This window comes from Oryctolagus cuniculus, chromosome 12, assembly GCF_051225735.1.
Source record: "Oryctolagus cuniculus isolate XC-2025 breed Fujian yellow rabbit chromosome 12, ASM5122573v1, whole genome shotgun sequence".
Lineage (NCBI taxonomy): Eukaryota > Metazoa > Chordata > Mammalia > Lagomorpha > Leporidae > Oryctolagus > Oryctolagus cuniculus.
Window position 1 is genome coordinate 90499079 of NC_142878.1, and position 19720 is coordinate 90518798.

At 43.4% G+C, this 19720-nt stretch overlaps 1 protein-coding gene across 10 annotated transcripts in view; it reads left to right on the plus strand.

Moving 5' to 3' along the window:
• MAP2K5 (mitogen-activated protein kinase kinase 5) overlaps positions 1-19720 on the plus strand; it is a 270153-nt gene that overhangs the window by 62865 nt on the left and 187568 nt on the right. For 6 of the 10 annotated variants that reach the window (XM_089310609.1, XM_051821809.3, XM_002718072.6 and 3 more), the window contains one exon: positions 1765-1829. The exons of the other annotated variants lie outside the window; for them this stretch is intronic. In XM_089310609.1, coding sequence (XP_089166735.1) covers positions 1765-1829 — 65 coding nt within the window. The remainder of the gene's footprint in view (positions 1-1764; positions 1830-19720) is intronic. 10 annotated transcript variants of the gene reach the window in all.

Below are 19720 nucleotides of genomic sequence, written 5' to 3' on the forward strand. Positions count from 1 at the left end.
ATTGAGAAATGTTCTGAGGGAATTGGCCTAGTAGCCTGTTTGTTCCCACCAGTAGATATTGCCATTTATGGGCACTTCATTGATCAAAGCAAGCCTTGTGGCAGCCGTGCTGGTTTAACATCTCACGTCACTTCCTGTGCTGCTTTTCTTAGTGCTGTTTTAGGATTTACCATTCAGAGCAGAATAATGAGGTTTTCTTTTTTTCCCTCTTCGGTACAAGTTTAAAATATTTTTTTTGTAATATATAAAGGTAGTACAGAGCAAGATTTCTTTCAAATAGGAAACTAGTTGCCAACTTTTCTGACTTCTCTGTCATTTCTTCACTGACCCTAAATATAGTAATTAGCTGGTTGTAGATTACATCAATCAGGTTGTACTACAATTAGATTGGGTGCTGAATTGGCCTCCGTGTGTCAGTCTGCCGATTTTCCTTTTGGGATTGGCAGGACTTCTTGGAGAAGAAGCTGTTTCTGTTCCTGCACTGTAGTCCTCATTCTTTATCCATGGTTCTGAAGCTTCCACTTCAGAAACGTGTGGGAGAAACAGAGTTCCCTTGATAAACAAAGGCTAGCTTTATCCGATTGGTGGGAGTTGGGAGTAGAACAAGATATTTAAAGCTTTACTGTAGTGGTCTGAAAGCAAACTATTTTTTTTCAAGTGATATTGAATTAAAAACTCCATCCATTTTCTGCCCATGCAAGGCAATGCAATTCCCTGGAAATTGATTTTTTTTTCAGGGCTTACAATGGCTTTTCCCAAGCGTTAGCTATATGGAGAATAACACCTTTATTAAATCCACTTAGTGAATAAAGTTGGCAGTTAATTTTTAAGCAACTGGACCAGTGTGTAGCAAACAACTGAATGCATCAGATGGAGTCTGGTTGGTTTTTAAATCATTTGATAAATAATTATTTAGGGAGTTCTTTAAAAATTCTTAAACTCTGTTTTTTGGGTGCTCACATAATTCCCTTGCTTTCATGATACAAATGAGAGTAGTATTTGTGGTATGATCAGTGTTACAGAATCTTGGAAAATGTACATGCTGCTTCATATTTTAAAGTGTGAAAATGACTAGTTCATAAAAATTACATGCCTGTATATTTTCCCTTTAATTCATTATAATTTTAGACTATCTGCGCACTTTTGAAGTGCATTGATTTGGCACTTTTCCATCAACAGAATGTGATTGCTATCCAGGCATTGCTGAATACTACTAATTTATTACGTACAAAGAAAAGCTGTGTCTACTGCAGGAAAAATGCTAAACATTACTCATTTAGTTTGTTAAATGTTAATTAGAGGGTCACCTGAGGAGTTTCCGGCCTGATTTATTTACAGATCTGCCTCAGATTGCTGGGCGTGTGTGTGTGTGTGTGTGTGTGTGTGTGTGTGTTGTCCTCCCAGCCTGACTCTGGTTGTGTGCCGGCTCTTTGGCGTTGGTTGTGTGCCGTGCTGGACTGTTTTCTTATCAGTGTCTCTGACCTGACCCTTTTGAGCTATGTTATATCATTCCATTTTGACACCTTTTATCAAACTTTAATGAAATGACCCAGGCAAACAAATTGTCATTAAACTTTCCATCACTTTGTCCCTTGGTATCGTCTTTTATAAATTGGACAGCAAATGTTGTATTGATCTTCTCGTTCTTGCAGCTGAACTTGAAATGACCCAGACTGCTTGTTGTTTATGGCCCAGAGTTGCTTCTCCTTGACATTTCCATCCACAGCATGACACCTTTTTTGTTTTTCTTTCTTTCTCGTGGAGATGAATGAACAAGACATACGGTATCGAGACACCCTCGGCCATGGCAACGGAGGCACAGTCTACAAGTGAGTAGTCAATTCTACTTAAACTTTCCGTCCTCTCATGCTGACTGCTGGGGGTATGCGAGTTCTCCGTGGCAGAGATTTTTAAGTGACCACCAGTGCTTAGATTTTATTTCTGCCTTTGACTCCAAAATTCTGCAAGGCATGTATTTTCTCAGGAATTGCCTGAAAAGTGCATTTATGTTGCCTTTTTAATATTTCTGGGTCTCTATCTCTCCTGCTTGTGCAGTTAAGTAGTCTGCCATTAGCAAGTGTACCTTTAACTGGCCTGAAGTTTCATGTGTTTTTTTTTTTCTCTCTAACAACCATTATTATTATTATTTTTTTAACTCACTAGCATCCTGTGCCAGTCCCCTACCTGTTCACAGTTAGACCCAGTGGAAGCCAGACCTTATAAATACCATTGCTTTGCCCTGTGTCGACATGCAAAGTTATTAAAAAGCCTTTTTCCTGTTGAATTTCCTTCTCTCCTCACCCTAGTCCCCTACGAGTATTTCCACACACATTGATGAATATGTTAAGTTATAAAATTCTCCCCAATTCCAGTCGTAGTGATCCACCCTAAAGGAGTGTTCATTTTCATATTAAAAAATGCTAACCGTAAAAAATAGTTGTCTCGCCAGGGGAGCCTGTTCTCATGCAGCAGTGCAAAGTTTAAGCCACATAATGTAATATCTGGTACTTAATAGTCTGCAGTGGTGTATGAAAAATATTCCACCAGGAATTAAAAAATCCGTCCTTTGTAAGAAAGCCCCGAGGGAGCAATAAGGCTTTCCTCCAGAGAGCTGTTTTCCATGTATACACTAACCCCACGGCCCAGCGTGACTGTTTTTACCCCAGATGCTGGAACATTGCTATCAATGGATATTTTCAGAGTTGTGAAATAATTAATTTGCCTCCTAATTGGTCACTCATATTTTTAGAGTTTGAAAGTTCTGACTAACCACGTGACTACAGAGAAAAATTGTTCTCTTGTCCTGTGACCAAAAAGGATGGCGTCCTCACCTCCCAGAACGCACCCCAGTTCTCGGGGCCGGAAGCTCCTTGGCAGTCCAAGCTCTGCTCCAGAGCTTCCATCTCCTCCGCTGCAGAGGCCAGGATGCGAGTCTTTTCTGCCAGCTGCAGCCCTTTCAGAACCAGGTCCACGTACTCGGATTGTGTTTTGCCTGCAGGTGACCGAGTGCGTGGATCTCTGACCTGAACGTGAGGTCCTTCCACTAGGGTAATTCAGAGAAATAAATCTCCCACGATCCGTGGGCCTTGCTCTGGAAGTGTTGGAGACTGCGTGGGTCCGACGAGTCTGGAGGTTACTCATCTCCCTCCTTCCTGGATCACACCGCACCAGCACCTTCCTGGGGCAGCCCCTGTCCTGCATATCAGCCTCTTCCTCCTCGTCTTCTCTTCATTTTCACCTGGCCTTAGAGTTTGTACCAGCTGGGATGGTTCTGGGGTTCAGGCACCCTTAGAAAGGAAAGAGGGACCATGTGCACTTGATTTTGTTCCTTGAGCTCTCTGCAAGGGGCAGTTTTCAAGGCTCAACGTTCTTCCTCATGATTTTATTCTGAGCATCTAAGAATAAAACAGGAAAGATGTCTAGCAACGCTTTGGGTTTTCATCGGCTTAAATGGAATCCAAAAATATTTCTGTAGAAGCCATCCTTACTTCTTATCTGTGTTATTTCAACAAATCTTATTTAATTGAAAGCCTGTTGTAGATTTGCCATCCTAGTTTATTCCGGAAGGGAAGAAACGTACGACCAGCAGACCACAGCAGATAATTTTTATTAGAAGTAATATCATCGGTGGTTACATTTTAATCCTTTAGCTTAAAATGTGGTTTATTTAGAAAAATGGTGGAAGGTGGTGTATATACAGAAGTACAAATAATACGCACAAAGAAAAATTGTAAAAATGAGATTTTTGTTAGTGTTGTTTTAAAACTATTAATTTTAACTGTGGCAGAGCGCACGTAGCATTTGCCATCGTCACCCTCCGAAGCTAAGCAGCGTCACATTGGTTCACACTGTGCCACCGTCCCTACCATCCAGCCCCAAGGGCTCTTTGCATCTTGCAGAGCTGCGGCTCCGTGCCTGTTAAACAGTAACTCCTCGTTCGCCCTGTTAATGTGGTTTCTAACTAAGAAGCATGGCCAGCACTTCTGCTTCTTATGGGCCACAGCATCCAAGGGAACATTCTTCCCACATCCCTAGCACAGGCCCTTCAGTTTGCTCGGCTGTTACAATGGCAGCAACTCTCTGAAGAGTTTATTTGTTAATGCTCAGTGTGAGTGTTGTAAGGTTTAATATGTTTTTGACACTGGTGAATGTCAGTTGTCATAATGTAAGTAGTTGATTGACACAGATTGCTTACGAAAAGAAGAAATCCCATTTATCGTACTGCTTCTGTTACTCTTCAGGGGAGAGAATGTGAAGGTCCCATCGCGAAACCACCTGTCTGATCACTGGGCTTCCTTTCTGTCTGGGCTGCAGCTTGTGCTGTTCTCATCCCTGGCGCTGGGTTCTGCACATGGAAATGCTATCATCATTTTAAGAAATAAGATTCCACTTTACAAAATCCTCTATAAAATTAAGTGTTTGATGTGTTATGATTGAGTTTCTCCTACACTAAGTTTACCTTAATGGTGTTGGCTATAAAAATTACAGCTTTTCAAATGAAATGATTGCATTAGAAGCTATGCTACATAAACTAGATGAGGAAAATATTGGAAAAGTCACTCATTGGTAACAAAACTGCTTAACAGGCCTATTTAATTTTTTTCTTATAATGTATAAGGAAGCTAATAAGTGCAAAGCAAAAGTTTAATATTTCAGTCATATCTGGTCCACTTGATGAGACGTTGTGAATTTCAAGGGATATGATACCGTGTGTAATTGTGATGTATATTATTTAGCTGTTGATACACTTTCACCCTTTGTGTCTCGGTGTTTTTCCACATTTATAAAATATGAAGTTCTGGCCCTGGACGTTTAACCCAGCGCTGATAGATTCTGTGGGCTGTCCCCTGCTTGGGCTGTTCTCTGGATTACCACAGTGACTGAGGCAGGTGGTTTTAAATTGAAATTTCTTAGATTATGTATTGGGCTAAGTGGATCATAAAGGAAATACCTTATAAGTATAACCCAAGCCTAGGAAACAGAAAAGTTTAGGAAAAGGGAGTGAATGCATTTTTATTACGGCTCCATTTCTCATCGGGCTACAAGTTACTCTAAAAAACTAAATTAAGGAAAGATTTACATTCTGTTCTGCTCTGAGAGATTCACAGTGAATTTCAAAATCTTCAAGAAAATAGAGAACAATAGATGTATTACGATTAAGTGTCAGGACTCTTTTATTTTTTTAAGATTTATTTATTTATTTGAAGGTCAGAGTTACACAGAGAGAAAGAGGGAGAGAGAAGTCTTCCATCCGATCATTCACTCTCCAATTGGCCGCAATGGCTGGAGCTGTGCTGATCTGAAGCCAGGATCCAGGAGCTTCCTCTTCAGGGGCCCAAAGACTTGGACCATTTTCTACTGCTTTCCCAGGCCATAGCAGAGAGCTGGATCAGAAGTGTAGCAGCCGGGACTTAAACCGGTGCCCATATAGGATGCCGGTGCAGGCCAGGGCGTTAACCTGCTGTGCCACAGCGTTGGCCCCAAATGTTCAGACCCTGCGGCTGCCACTAGCTTGTTGTGTGACCTTGAGCAAGTTGTATAATGTCCTGTGCCTTGGTTTACCCATCTGTAAAATGGGGACGGTCGTGGTGTCTCTGTAGTCCTTGTGAGGTTCAGTGAGATGATCCATTGAGGGCTTACCGCCACCTGCTAAGTGTCAGTTTCTGGTAATGGTAGCACTGACAGGGCAGTGACATAAACCCTGCACTTCCTCCCCTTCCTTGCCCATGGGACCCTCCCTCAGCAGCCTCTGCAGACTTCTTACTGAATTACAGCTGTGTAGAAGTAGCGCTGAAAACTGCATCTGTCTTATGCTACATGTTACATACTTCAGTGTTTCCTGAATAAGGCTTATTGTTGTGTGTGTTTGCTAATTTGTTTTTAAGTTTTGGAGTATTTTCTGTGTTACTCTTTGTTTTCCGATTGCTCTGTCTGTCTCTCTCTCTCACTGTCCACTTTGCCTGTCAAAAAAAAAAAAAAAAAAAAAAGCTGGTTTGATGGTAAGGCCATTTTACCATTTGGGCTTGGGCTTGCCGCCCTGTGGCCGTTGGGTGGAAAGGCCGTGTTCTGCACAGCATCTCTGCTCTTTTGCTGTGTTGCTGTCTCAGGTTAAGCAGAATCCATTGTTTCCTTGTGAGGCCAAGTACAATCTTCAGGATTGAATTTGGTGTTTGATACGTATTGGCCAAAATGAGAATGAGGCAAATGGAAATTCTTCCCCATATCTGGTGAGTTTGAGAGGTTGTGTAATTGTTTTAGATCATTCACCGAGAAGAATGATTACTTTTTTTGTAAGCACCCATGGACCCAGCGTGGTAATCACCGTGGGCTCGTTCCTTGGCTGGTCTGTCCCACCGAAGCCCCAGTAATTAGCAAGCCCAGTTTTCTGATTCCAAACCCAGTCAGTTCGACTCTACTTCCTTTGTTTGATGGAGCCACCAAAACTTTGGGTCCAGAATTGAAGCAGTATTTGGTTCTTAGGATTGAATCATGCTAAGTCAGTTGGCAAACAACCGTCCAAAGATGATCTTTTGTAGTATTTTTCCTTAATTCAAATTATTCGCTCTTAAGACTCAAATTGTCCAGCTTTTAGGCCATGTATTCTAATCTCTAGGTATTTGAAAATAGTGAATTTACCACCTCTGGCTTCTGCTACAGTAAAGAGTCTAATTTGGACTTTGGGAAGAATTTTCTCAGTGATATAATGTGCCGCCTACATGGTGTTTTGAAGATTGGACATATACCATTATTTCAGAATTAATTTGAACATATCCAGGGGCAGGAAGATGAGGGAAGGGCAGTGACTCCCCAGGGTCTTGGTCTCCTGCTGTCTGTTGCTTTATCTGTTTGAAGAGGTGGTTGCTGGAGGCCTGGGGATGGCCCTTGCAGCTAGAAACTAAAATTGTGTGAGCTGTTACCTTAGGGGTATTCTGCCCTTTGCAGTACAGCTGTAGAGGCCAGATCAGACTTTAAATTTGTGTCTGGGGGCTGAAGTTGTATCAACTCATTGTAGTACAGTGATTTATTTAATGAAATACAGAAACGCTGATGGTCATCTATATATGCAATGAGAAAATACATGAATTAGCTAATACATGTTATTTAGTAAACCAAATACCTCAAAGCACGAGACTCCTGGAACCACAGAGCACCCGACATCCTTGACTTCCTCTCTCACCAGCTGTCCTGAGGGTGTGAAACCACAGCAGAGAGCAGTAGGTGTGGCCTCAGCTCCTCTAGCGACTGTGTCATTGACCCCACCGCTTCACCGTTCCTCCCCACCGTGCCTCTTATAAATTACAAATAGTTTTTAAAATGGTTTGATATTGACCTGAGAGCTAGAGTGATTGTTTGATTTATTTTGCGTTTAAATTTTCAATCAAATGAAGAGCCTTTTCCTTGCAGCCAAGATCATAATTTAAACAAGCAAACAAGACCCCATCCTAATGCAAAATTAAATACTCATGTATGGCTGCATTGCATCGCAGTATCACGTGGCAAGCAGGGGATTCATGTTTTCAGAAAATCAATGAGTATTTGTCAAATAAAATTAATTATGTATGCTTCCCTCTCTCCCTCTGTCAGCATTCGCCGTTCCAGGTTTGTTTTGAACGATAATGTGTATTGCATTGATGAGGAGCTAAAGACTGGACCTGAGCTCCTGAGGCTCCTCCCTGTCCCACCTTTGCTCTACGCGCCCCGCACTGCATTCCTGTAGCTTCACACATGCTCATGTCCATTATGGCCATGATGGATTATTGGCAGCCCACCAACACGACAGGATGTCACAGGTCACCGAGCAGAGACTTTCAGACTCTGTTTCCACCCGAATTAACTATTATTGAAATAGTTTATTGAGATTGAAGTATTGATCAGTTTTTGCTAACCTTGGCTTAAGGGAAGGAAAAGGAGGCAGTGGTGTTTTTGAAAGACACTACATTTCATTTTAAAAAATCTCATTTATTTAGTCCTTTCTTCTTCCTATTTTATAGCCCCTATAGTTTTATTGCTTGGAAAAGGGTATCTTGGCTTTATTTTTATGATAGTATAATTATGCTTCAGAAATGCACTTGATTACTATGGGTAGCAAAATTGTTCTAGTATATTGGTTTGGCCAATATTGCTATACAAACAACTTTTCAGTCAATTGAGTCTGGTAAAAAATCAATACATTATGGTAATATTTCAAGTAAGAATTTGCTGAATCTGAGTGTTTAACATCATCTCCTCCCAGGGAAAAAATAATTTTGAAGCGGCAGGACTTCTTTCTAATATTTTACTTAAATGCTTTCCTTATTAAAAAAAATTCTAAAGTCCCCTGCAGAAGTGGTGTGAGCAGGTAGATAGCCCTGAGCACACGCCTGTGGATGTGGGTGGCGGAGGTCTAGCTGCCTTTGAAATCTGTTCTTGGGCTGCGTCAGGAGAGAGTGCGGGACATCTGGACCTGCTTCCTCCCGCAGTGCGGAGTCCCGCATCGAGCTCTGGGTGCTGAGTTTGCGAGACATGAGCAGCTGAGAGCACTCAGAGGAGCATGGAGACAAGAATGAGGGGGCTGGCATCGTGCCTGGGTAGTCCTCCCTCCTTCCTGGGGCAGCCAGGTTCCGAGTGTGTGCTGTGTGGGAGGGCGGCCCTGTGTCCCATGTGGGGACAGCCCCGCCCTCACGGGACCTGCAGATAGGGGGGGAGTCCGTCCTTGTGGAGCGGGAGCCCTGGGGCTGAGGTAGGCAGGGCCTCATGGAAGAACTGCCGTTTGAGTTGAGAATTAGTTGCAGGCATTGGCTAACTTGTGCCCGACGTGAGAAACTTCCAACAAGTGACTTAAAAATCTGAAGGCTGTTGCTGTAGATACCGGTTTGCCTGGTGTTCCGTGAGCTGGACAGAATTGCTGTCTTGGATGCCTCTGACGGCCCTTAGTGGGCCTCGCTGCAGGGTCAGGCTTGGCCTGTCTGGGTGGGGGCCCTTTCAGGAGTGTGTTGGGAATTACCCTGCAGAGCCTAGGGATGGACACTCAGTGATGCCTGGTGCTGGGTGCTGGGTGCTGGGAGGCGGAGGACTCTTGCACCTTAAGCAGATCAGTGTGGCTCCTCCTTGGAACTGCTGAGGGAAGAATCCCCACGAGGACTTGGGTGGGGATGACTGCACAGGGTCCTCCCGAGTCAAAGTTCCAGAACCAGATACATCCTCAGTTACCATAGACATCTCACGTCAGGTGTGGTTTGGTTTTGTTCCCCTGCCTTCTGCCTTATTGTCTGTCCATCTGCTCACTGCACAGATACTTGGTGGGCATCACCCAGTACCAAGTACCTAGGACCGTTCTGAGCACCTGCAGTCCAGTGGTGAGCAGACAGGGTCAGTGTGCTCGTGGGGCTCACTCTCGTGGGGCAGGCAGACAGTCGTCAAGGTAATACTGAGGTAAAGTGGTATCAGACCTGGCAGGTGCAGAGAAGAATGTAGAACAGGTCCTTGGGGAAGGGTTACCTGAGCGGTTGGTGTGCCAGCCGAAAGGACAGGGACCTTCCAGGCGGAAGCAGCGCTCAGGCAGAAGCTCTAGCACGAGTGTGCACGCTGTGTCCCGGCCAGTGTAGTCGGCGTGCAGCGCGCTCAGCACCTGGTCACGCTTCGTCTTTTCACTCTTGCCAAGAAGGTGTGCTTACCACAGAGAAAGGTGGGGAGTGGAGGGATTGAGGGGTGCACCGAGGGTCTGGTCGGCTGGCACGTGGGCCTCTTGACCCGAGAGCAGGACTGGCAGGGTTCTTCGAGCCAAGGGTTTTGTTTGCCTTTCACTCTGAGTTTCCATTTTTAACCCAAGTTATCTCTGGATGTGCGATAGAAATTAATGTATTTTCTGGAAGTCAGTGATGTGGCGTCTCTGGGTGTTAATTTTCGAGGCTTGTTAATAGCTGCTGGAACTCTGCTTGGCCGACAGGGTTACTTACTGCAGCGTGACTTGTAATTTGGTCAGTCCTTTGGGTCTCTTATCAAAAACTTAGAATTTGATAATTACATCCCTAGGTGAATTGTGTGGTTGGGCTAGTAGAGGCGGTGCATTTCTTGGTTTGTAAGACACAGTGAATTTTTAAAGCTATTTTGCAGTACTTGGTGTGTTAGGAAATTGTACTCTCAGTTGGCATATAGTACAAGCAAATATTTGTACCCTGTAGCATCTAGGGTATTTACTTAAATTGCTTTTTTGGAAAATAATTCACTGAAAATTCCATGAGGCATTCATTGTATGTAACTTTCTGCCACAGTATTTTTTTTTCTTTCTTTCTTTGCTCTGTCATTGGTTACTGTTGAATTGCTGCCTCACTAGAGTGAAAGATGTTGGGGTTCTGGTTCGTGTAATAACACTGAATTGGTGGAGCAGGTTACTAAATTAGAAGGGAAGATGATGATGGAGGTTTAGGTTGTGTGTGGTAAGCGTAAAATTTTCTGTAAGCTTCTATGTTTTTAAACATATCAGGTCGTTCTCTTGATCTCAAAAATGCCCATGCTTTGCCTTGTCAGTGTTGGCAAGAAGGGAAGAGGGTGCGGGTAGAGTATCATTGCCAAAAGTGGAGTTCCTGGGCGTTGCTCTGTGCTTTCAAGTAATGAAGTGAAGAGTGTTCAGACAAAATTAGAACTTGCTTTAGGGCACAATCAATATGGCATTTTAACAAGCTCAGCGTACTTGGAGCTTGGTGTGTGTGGGGAGGTTCTCGAACACACTGATTCCATTACAGCTGCGAAGTGTAGCAGCAAAATGTAACAGTAGACTTAGTCAATAAACATAAAGCTCAGATTAAACCGTAATTAAGTGTTGAGGAAAGTTATCTAAGAACTATGACTAAAATCTGCAACAATATGGACAGCCAGCGAAATGTGGTGGGGGTGAAGAGGAGGAGCCGGCTCGGGCTGCAGGGACATGTGCCCCACGTCAAGTCCGTGCGTGCTGAATTTCTTCTCCCTTTTAACTTTTTTTTTTTTTTTTAATATAATTCTTAGAGAAAGCTGGCAGAGCCCAGCAGCTGGGGGCACGTTGCTGAGGGCCACGTGAGAAGTTCCGCTGCCACTCTGAAGGCCCAGAACCACCTGACGGGGCCTCAGGACACCCCACACCAGAGGTGCTCAGAGTCGCTCTGCGTCCCAAGCCCCTGCCCTCCGCTAGCTGCCCTGGGACACAGCCCGCACAGTAGGCATCAGCATGCTTGTTTGAATTGGGGAGAAACGAAACCCAGATAAATGGACCCAGAGGCTCCGGAGCAGGGCAGGGAGCCACTTTCCCGGCGCCCTTCCCAGGAAATCCCAGCGTTTGGCCCTGTGAGAAGCCACAGGAAACAGACTGCACAACAGCTGTACTTTGTGCTTTTTGCATCAAGCAGGTGTCCCTTACAGAGAGCCAAGTGAACAAACAGCTGGACTGGTTAGTCCAAGGTCAGAGGTTCATGCCAGCCTGCACACCCCCATGACTTCAGCATACAACTCTTTGGACTGTTTCCTCTGTGGTTAGTTTCCTTACCCTAATTTTACACGTGTAGATCACCACTAGAATCGTGTTTATTTTTGAGCTTATTGGTCTTTATATAGAAGCTGGGTCCCCCCCCCCACCCCCCCGCCCAGTACTGTCTCTGTCTATTTAACTTAGTAACTGTGATGCCTTTAAGCCTTTATCTCCTAAATGGATTGGAGAATGGTGCCTTCTCTTGACTCATCTCAGGGGACTCTACAAGAAAATGTTCCCTAACGTTTGAAGGAGAACGTTCTGACACAGTATACATACAGACACACAGACACAGACACACACACACACACACACTTGTGGAAGTTATCAAAGACATCTCAAAAAAAAAAAAAAGCATGGGAGTCGACTATAAAATCCAGACACTGTCCTGGTTGTCGTCCCCATGTGGCCCTCACAGTTAGGGCACAGAGCCACGTGCAGGCAAGACTCTCCGGTTCCTTCCTGTTACGGGTTTCAGGATGACCGGCTCCCGATGGCGTATGGTCTGATGCCGGTGTGTGGTGTTCAGCTTTTATGTTAAAGGGAAAAGTCTGTCCTGGTCTCGTCAGGATATGCTGTTTCTTGCGGTCGGTTCTACACAGAAGTGCAGGAAATGAAGACGGAGTGCCTCTGCGCAGCCTGACAAAAGCCATTCCTTTGCGGAGTGGTAGCTGCAGTGAAAGTAAATAAATGAATGGACAGCAATCACAGCCTAGTTGATGAAACTGTTCAATTAAAGCACAGGCATTTACATGGTGTAATTTCCCTAAATTGCCAATGAGCCCCTTTAGACACAACCAGTGTTCAAATTGATTTCAGCATTGATTTTGGCTGAAGCTGATAAATTTCTGCTTGTTAGTTAAAGTAATTTTGCAGAAGACTTTGTACTGCAGTATTGAAGTGTTCATTGAGCTGATGGTTAAAAGAGGAGTTATTTACAGAGGCCTCTGCTGTTGTTCTGAGATGGGACAATTCCCCAATCATCTTTTACTTTTAATTTTTTAGGCTTCAGTATACCAATCAATAGGTGATTGAAACTGATTAAAACTTATCCAACCAGCTGCCTGTGGCAGTTTAATTAGAAGCTGGATGATTCTTAAATTAAAGTTGTCTTATTTTCGTGGCATAGCCATCTTCCAGAAGAGCGAAGGACTAGCCGGGCTGAGCGCTGACATGCTTGACGTGGTTGAGGTAGCTCGCAAATGTGAAATCACACAGCAGCCATTCCGAAGGTGACTCAGAAAGGTGTTTGGAGATTTCTGCCTTTATGGAGATTAGAAGTAATAATATGTTTACTTGCTAGCCAAGGGATTTATTTTTTTTCAGGGTAAAGGGATAAGCTATATTCTGATGATGTATGTGAGGGGCCAGCTGTTTGTGATGTGTATCTTTATTTCATAAGCAAGATGGATGCTTGAGCTCACATATGAAACACTGCAGCACAAGATGAAACTCATCATCCTGGTGTCCTGTGCAGGCCTCCCCTGGAAGCCATCAGCTTTGAATTTATATTTTTTTTTATTCTGTTGTGAGGTCTTGATTATAGTAAATCTCCACTGAATGAAAAATGAATATTTTTACCTAAGTGCATGTTGACTTTTCACCAGTATCGTGGGCAGGAGGCTGATTTTTCCTGCTTCCCACCCCCCTCCCCCAAGTTCCCCATACTCATTTTATCTAGTGTGGGGCAATTTCGTGGGTTTTTAATGGAAATGGGTTAATATTTCTGTCGTAGGGGACATATCACATCTGGTGCCACAGGGAAGGAGGGGTAAATGGCTCACTTTCCAGAGGCGCACTTACTCTTTGACCCACTGGGGTGCTATTCAGTGTTCCAGAAGAGGTAATTTAGTCAATTGTACCCCAGTGGCCTGAAAAAGTTAATGCAACTCTGGAAAGTGAGTCGTTCAATCGATTTTCCTATTGCTTTTTAAAAATCACCACTGACCATATCCAGAGAACTATGCAGACAATTAGAGGGTCTATTCTAGAAGCAAGCCACTCTTGTTCTCGCACAGAGCTTGTTGGGATACGCACCGAACTTGGCTTCAGAGGTTGCTGATCCACTTCCCATGCAGCACTTACCAGACAGGAATCCCAAGCAGTCCACGGCAGTGGTTAACACTGCCAAGCCTCGATTTTCTTATCTGTGAAAGCGGGAATAATGATAACATCTTTCTTGCAAATTTTTGTATGAATCAAATAGCTTCTCTAAATGACAAGTATTTTCGAGATAATAAAGCACAATAGGATGTTGCTAGTGGAAAGAGGTTGTCTGATTTTGGAAGGTGATTGACTGTCTTCCAGGAAACTGAACAGAGACATTATTGCAATCAGCCCATTTCAGGAAAGTTTCCTGGCTAGTTAATCCTCAAGGCGCTCCTGGTTTTCCCCACGTGTATTGCTTAACTACTCCATTGTTTCTTCCATTCTCACCACTGGACTTAATATCTCTCGCCTCTCTCCGTTTTGCCCATCACGTTCTTTCAGAACATTTGATCAAGGGATCGCTGTGACTAGCTTCCTTGATCTCAAAGGTATTTAGGCCATATATTAAAAGACATTACTCTAGTTGGTGTGGGGAGTGCTAAAGGCTTGAACCAGGCCACATCAACTTACAGAAGAAATATGGACACAGATGACGGCGTCGATGTGGAGGCGAGTGCAGGCGTCAAAAGGGCTGTATAACCAGAGAGAATGGAAAGAATAAATGATAAAATGTGTGGTTACACCAGCTTTGCTCTGATGGAAAATCTTCCTAACCCAACCAAATCCCCCATATCAGACGTTGGGTTTATTTGTGATCCCTTTGAACAACCAGCTCCTTGAAATTAATATCTATAATCTAATCACACGTTTGATTTGCCATTTAAGCGGTCTGAGGTCCCTGTTGATGAACCACGGATAATCTACTGCTGCTACCCAGCAGCGGTCAAGCATCTGTAAAGAGCTGCTAGGCAGAAGGAAGGTCGGCCTAGACAGCTATGTGAACTGGTACAGTTTACATAAACGCTTCTTTGTACAATTGCTGTTTACTTTGGATTTTCTGTTTTAATAGCCAGAGCCTGGCTAATGTGTTTATCTATTATGGAAGGCAGCAACTGTCAGTGTTGATTTCCCTGAAACTATGTGAAATTTTTTCCCTGTGGATGGCTGTGTTAGTACGTAATATAGCACTCTTCAAAATCCCAGAGCCGGATCATCGGTCCTAAACAGATGAGTAAAATCTGCCCCTTCCAAAGAAACCTACCAAGTGAACAGATCTCTAAAAGGCAATGAGACCGAATTCTCATTAGTGGACTGACAGCTCATTTACATTGGGTTGTGGAAAACATGTCATTGCATTAAAAGAGGACCTTCAGAGGGCTTTGAAATTAAATCTCCCAAGATAGCAAAAGATTGTTTGGTTTGTGTGTGAGTTTGTGTACCCATATGTATTTCTGCACTTACCTCCCATACAGCAGAAAAAGTGTTTTCTGTGTTTTATTTTGGTTTCAGAATTGCTCAGCCCCACAGGCTTGGGCAGCGTAGTACAATCAGCCTTTGGGTTCCCTGCTTGAAGTAGGAGTCTCAGAGTTCCGTGTATCCTCTCCTAGTAGAACTCTAGCCCTATTAGTTTCTATCATCTATTCTCTTTTAGTTTTAGTTTTCTTTTATGCCAAAGCTATAAAGTCTTTGGAATGGAAATACCTGAAGTGAGGGAAGTTATTCTGAATTGACACGAAAGCATAATTGTTTTTGTTTTTTGGTTTTTTTTGATAGAATATCTTAAAAAAAGGCAAGGAAACAGCATCTGTGAATATGGCAACCAATGATCCTGGATCATATTGACTTTAATGAATGCCTTACTTTTTTGATAGGGAGGCAGATTTAATAATTGAATCTGAATATGGCCAATTCTTAACTTCCTATGATAATGAGAATTTTAAGAGTTGCATAGAGTGTATAGATAACAGTCTCATTTGAAACAATGGCTTGTCTCCTCCCTATACAACTTTCTAGTGTAGTGAATCCGACCTTGGAGAACTTTGTCTTTTACCTTTGTCTCCTTGCCTCTGATTTACATAGAACATTCAAAGAATAGAGACAGGGGAATCCATCGTATCCCAGAAGCTGTGAAATCTTGCCTGGAAACACAAAGAACTGAGTTCATTATTTGGGAGAGACATTGTCTCTTCAGCAAGCTGATAGCCATAAATGCATTTGTTTGTAGCTTTCATCTATTTGTAAGTAGCCTTTGCTCACCTTTGTTCACCTTGCCTATCCACCAAGAACTTCAGGGAGCAAAATAAACATCCGCTTCTTTCCTGCTTGCCCAGGATATGATCCCCCCTTTCTATTGACTGCTGCTTTGTGAAGACAAATCCTGTCTACTGCTTTTCACATTGTAGTCACTGGATGATTTTCTTAGGGTTCCTGTCCATTTGGAGAACTTCCTAACAATTGATAGCACCCTATAAATAATTCACAGAGCAGGAGTCCCTCTTCACCAGCCTTCTCTGAAGTGGGTCATGTGAGAGCAGGACTAAGTCGGTGGCATGTGGCTCCTGTGGCTTGTGAAGGAAATGGCCCGCATCCCCCAGGAGGCATTGACAGTCCTGTCCTGCCATTGTGATCACAGGTTGTCCCACATGCAATTCCTCGTGAGATCTTCTCAAGGGTGGGGCAAGGAAAGCTGTTTCCATACTTATTTTAATGACTGTTTTGCTAACAAGCTGACATTTATCACACATCACATTGTCAGTTCTGCTGAAATCAGAACTATTTATTGTCCGATCATAGGTCAGCACCCCCATTCTAAAATTAAATCCCACCTCACAATCACCAGAGAAACACAGATGTTCCCTGTTACAAATTCCTTCTGCTCATAATTTAAAATAATGTCATTGGAAGATGTTCAGAAATTAATACACAGAATAGTGCTATAGAAATCAGATGCCTGCTTTAACTGTATGAGATTGTACGTACTTTATCAGAAAATATATGATCAGCTCTAGGTTATTTATTTTGTGAACAGGAGTCAGCTGGGACGGTTCGTATTTCTATTTTTTTGGTTCTCTTAGAATTTGAAAGTCTAAGCATAAATAATTTCAGTAAACATTGTAAAGTACAGATGCAGTTGATCTTATGCGTGGTGCAAATGCGTGCAGGAGTCCAGATGTTGGAACGTGCGCACAGGTGGTGGCCCCCGTATGTCCTGTGTGCACGTAGGACTTTCCAACATCTTGTTTTCCATCTTCCCTTTTCCTTACTTTTAAAGATCCTTAGGGAAACTGAACAGAGAGCGGAACCGGTGCATTTGTTCCCAGTATTTCTTTTCATATCGGTCTTTTGAACACCTGCTTTGTGGGAGGTACTTCACTTGGGGAGATGGACATTTATGGCCTCAGGGGCACCATTCTGGGGAGTCCGTTGCTTGCTGGCTGCCTGCACCATCTCATCTCCTTACTGTTTTCTTCTTGGTCTTCTAGCTCCTGAATTTAGAGAGCCTGAGGGCCAGGCTTGCCAGCGCTTCTCTGGGTAATTTGCACGCTGAGTGAGCCTGTGTAGTTGCATGGCTGTTATGTATCCTCTGCATGCAGAGGAGCCCCAGTTGTACCTCCAGCCCTGGCTTCTGGCCTGACCTGCAGACTCCTGTCTAATGATCAGTTACTTGTTGTTTAGCCACTACAAAGTTACCTCAAACCGAACTCTGGTTTTCCTCCGAAACCCTCTCAGTAAATGATAATTCTATTGTACAACATGCTAATGACCAAAACTTTGTGGTCCTTCTTTTTCTTCTCAGATCATATAGCAGAGCCACAAATCTGTGGGCTCTGCCTCAAAAATATTTCAAGAAGCTGACTACTTCTCACGTCTTTGCCTGTAGCCCTGTTCCAAACCTGTCCCCCCTTGGTAGGATTACTGCAGGGGTCTCCAAAGTGGACTCCCCCTTTCTGTCCTTACCTTCCTGCAAGTGAGTTCTCCCTACCGCAGCCTAAGTGATCTTCTGAAAAAAAAAAAAAAATTTTAAGGGCAGAATCACACACACAGAGAGACACAGAGAGAGGGATATCTTCCTCTTCCATTTGTTGATTCAAATGGCTGCAGCAGCCAGGATTGGGCCAAGCAGAAGCCTGGAGCTAGGAACTCCGTCCAGGTCTCTCACTTGGTGATAGGGGCCCAAGCACTGAGCCATCAGCCACAGCCTTTCCAGACACAATAGCAGGAAGCTGAATCAGAAGCAGACCAACCAGGACTCACACTGCCACCCCAATACTGAATGCTGGAGTCACGAGTGGCAACTTGATCAGGTGCACCCCAGTGCAGGCCTCCAGGCTTGTTCTTGTTTAGTACTTCTCATGGGAATCAAGTGGGGGTCCTACAAGAGGCACATACATTTATTTTGAAGAGAGCGTCTTCAGTGACCCACTGGGCCCCCGTGTCTTCATCACCACACTGAGAACCAAGCTTCCACATGTGGACTCTTGGGGGAGAAAGCACATGCAGGCCAGAGCACCATGCTGCTGCGGGTGTCGCTGCCTCTCACCTGCGATTCTGTGCTAGCTTCCTGGGTGTTTCTGCGCTCTTCAGTTTCCCTTTCTTTCCGCTAGTAATGTAGTAATCGTCAGCCACAACAAGGTCATATCACTACCCTGTTCAAAAACCTTTGGTGACTTGGTGTTGGCCAGCAAAGGGACTACAGCAGACTCCAACACCAGTGATAAAAGTTGAAAGACAATGGAATTGGAGCTGGTGCTGTGGCACAGCAGGTTAAGCTGCTGCCTGCAGTGCCCCCCCCCCCACCATGTGGGCACTGGCTCCACTTCTGATTTAGCTCCCTGCTAATACACCTTGGAGAGCAGCAGAAGATGGCCCAAGTACTTGGGCCCTTGCACCCACATGGGAGACTTGGATGAAGCTCCGGCCATTGCAGCCATTTGGGAAGTAAACCAGAGGATGGAAGATTCTCTCTTACTTGCTCTCTATCTCTCTTTCTCCTTCTCTCTCTGTAACTCTGCCTTTCAAATAAATCAATAAATCTTAGAAAAAGAAAAAGAAAGACAATGAAATCATATTCTCCAGAGACTGAGGATATACTTGTCTCCTTTAAAGTGTCATTCAACTGTGAGGCCCCCCCCAAAAAAAAGTAGAAAAAAATAATTTGTTGAGATAAGAAGGGCTGATTGGAATTAAAGCATTTGTTTTCAGATTTCTGTGTTGTGAGACAGAAGGGTAGAGATAGTAATTAACTTTAGATTTCATTAAGTATAATTGTTAAAAATTATGGAAAACAACTGAAAGACAATAAATATACATAACTTCAAAAATAGAATCAAGGGGAATGAACTGATATAGTAGAAGAGAGGGGAAGTATAAAGTAAATGAATGAGGTGGTAGAAATACATCCTACTATATCCGCAATTATAGTAAGTATAAGTGGACTAGTGTTTCTGATCAATAAAATATTAGATTGAATTCTTAAAATTACAGCTGGCTACTGTTTCAAACTATTTTAGGAGAAATCCTAAAACAAAGACACAGCAAAGTTGAAAGGAAAAGGATGAGGAAAAATACAGGGAAAAACTAACAACAACTAAAAAACCTCTATGGTTATAGCAATATAAGACAATGTGGACATTAAGGCAAAATGTTTTATTAGGGTTAAAAAGGACCATTACAGGGCCGTGTGTGGCACAGGGGTTAAGCTGCGGCTTGGGGTGCCTGTGTTCACCTTGGTGTGCCAGGGTGTGAGTCCCACCTCTGCTTCTCATCCAGCTTCCTGCTAATGCAAACCCTGGGGGGCGGCAGGTGGTGGCTGTAGTACTTCAGTCCCTGCCACCCATGAGGAAGACCTGGATGAGTTCCAGGCTCCTGGCTTCCACCTAGCCCAGCACTGCTGTGGGCATTTGAGGAGTGAACCAGTGGATGGAAGATAGCTCTTTCTTTCTGCCTTTCAAATAGGTAAAATAAATAAATTAACTATTTTAAAAATTACTAATACATGATGATGTGAGAAAAAGATGCTATGATTACATAATAGTGCTAAACTTGTATGTAACTAATAACATAACTATGAAATTTATAAAGCAAAAGTTGATAGAATTACAAGGAAAATTTGGCATATCCACATAGAGAATGTCTCTCAGTAATCAATACATTGAACAGAAGAATTACTAAGAATTGTAGTAGATTTATCATCACAGTTAGTGGGGTGGTCTTATGATCATGCCTAGAACTTTGCACCAATCCTGTTGAAAA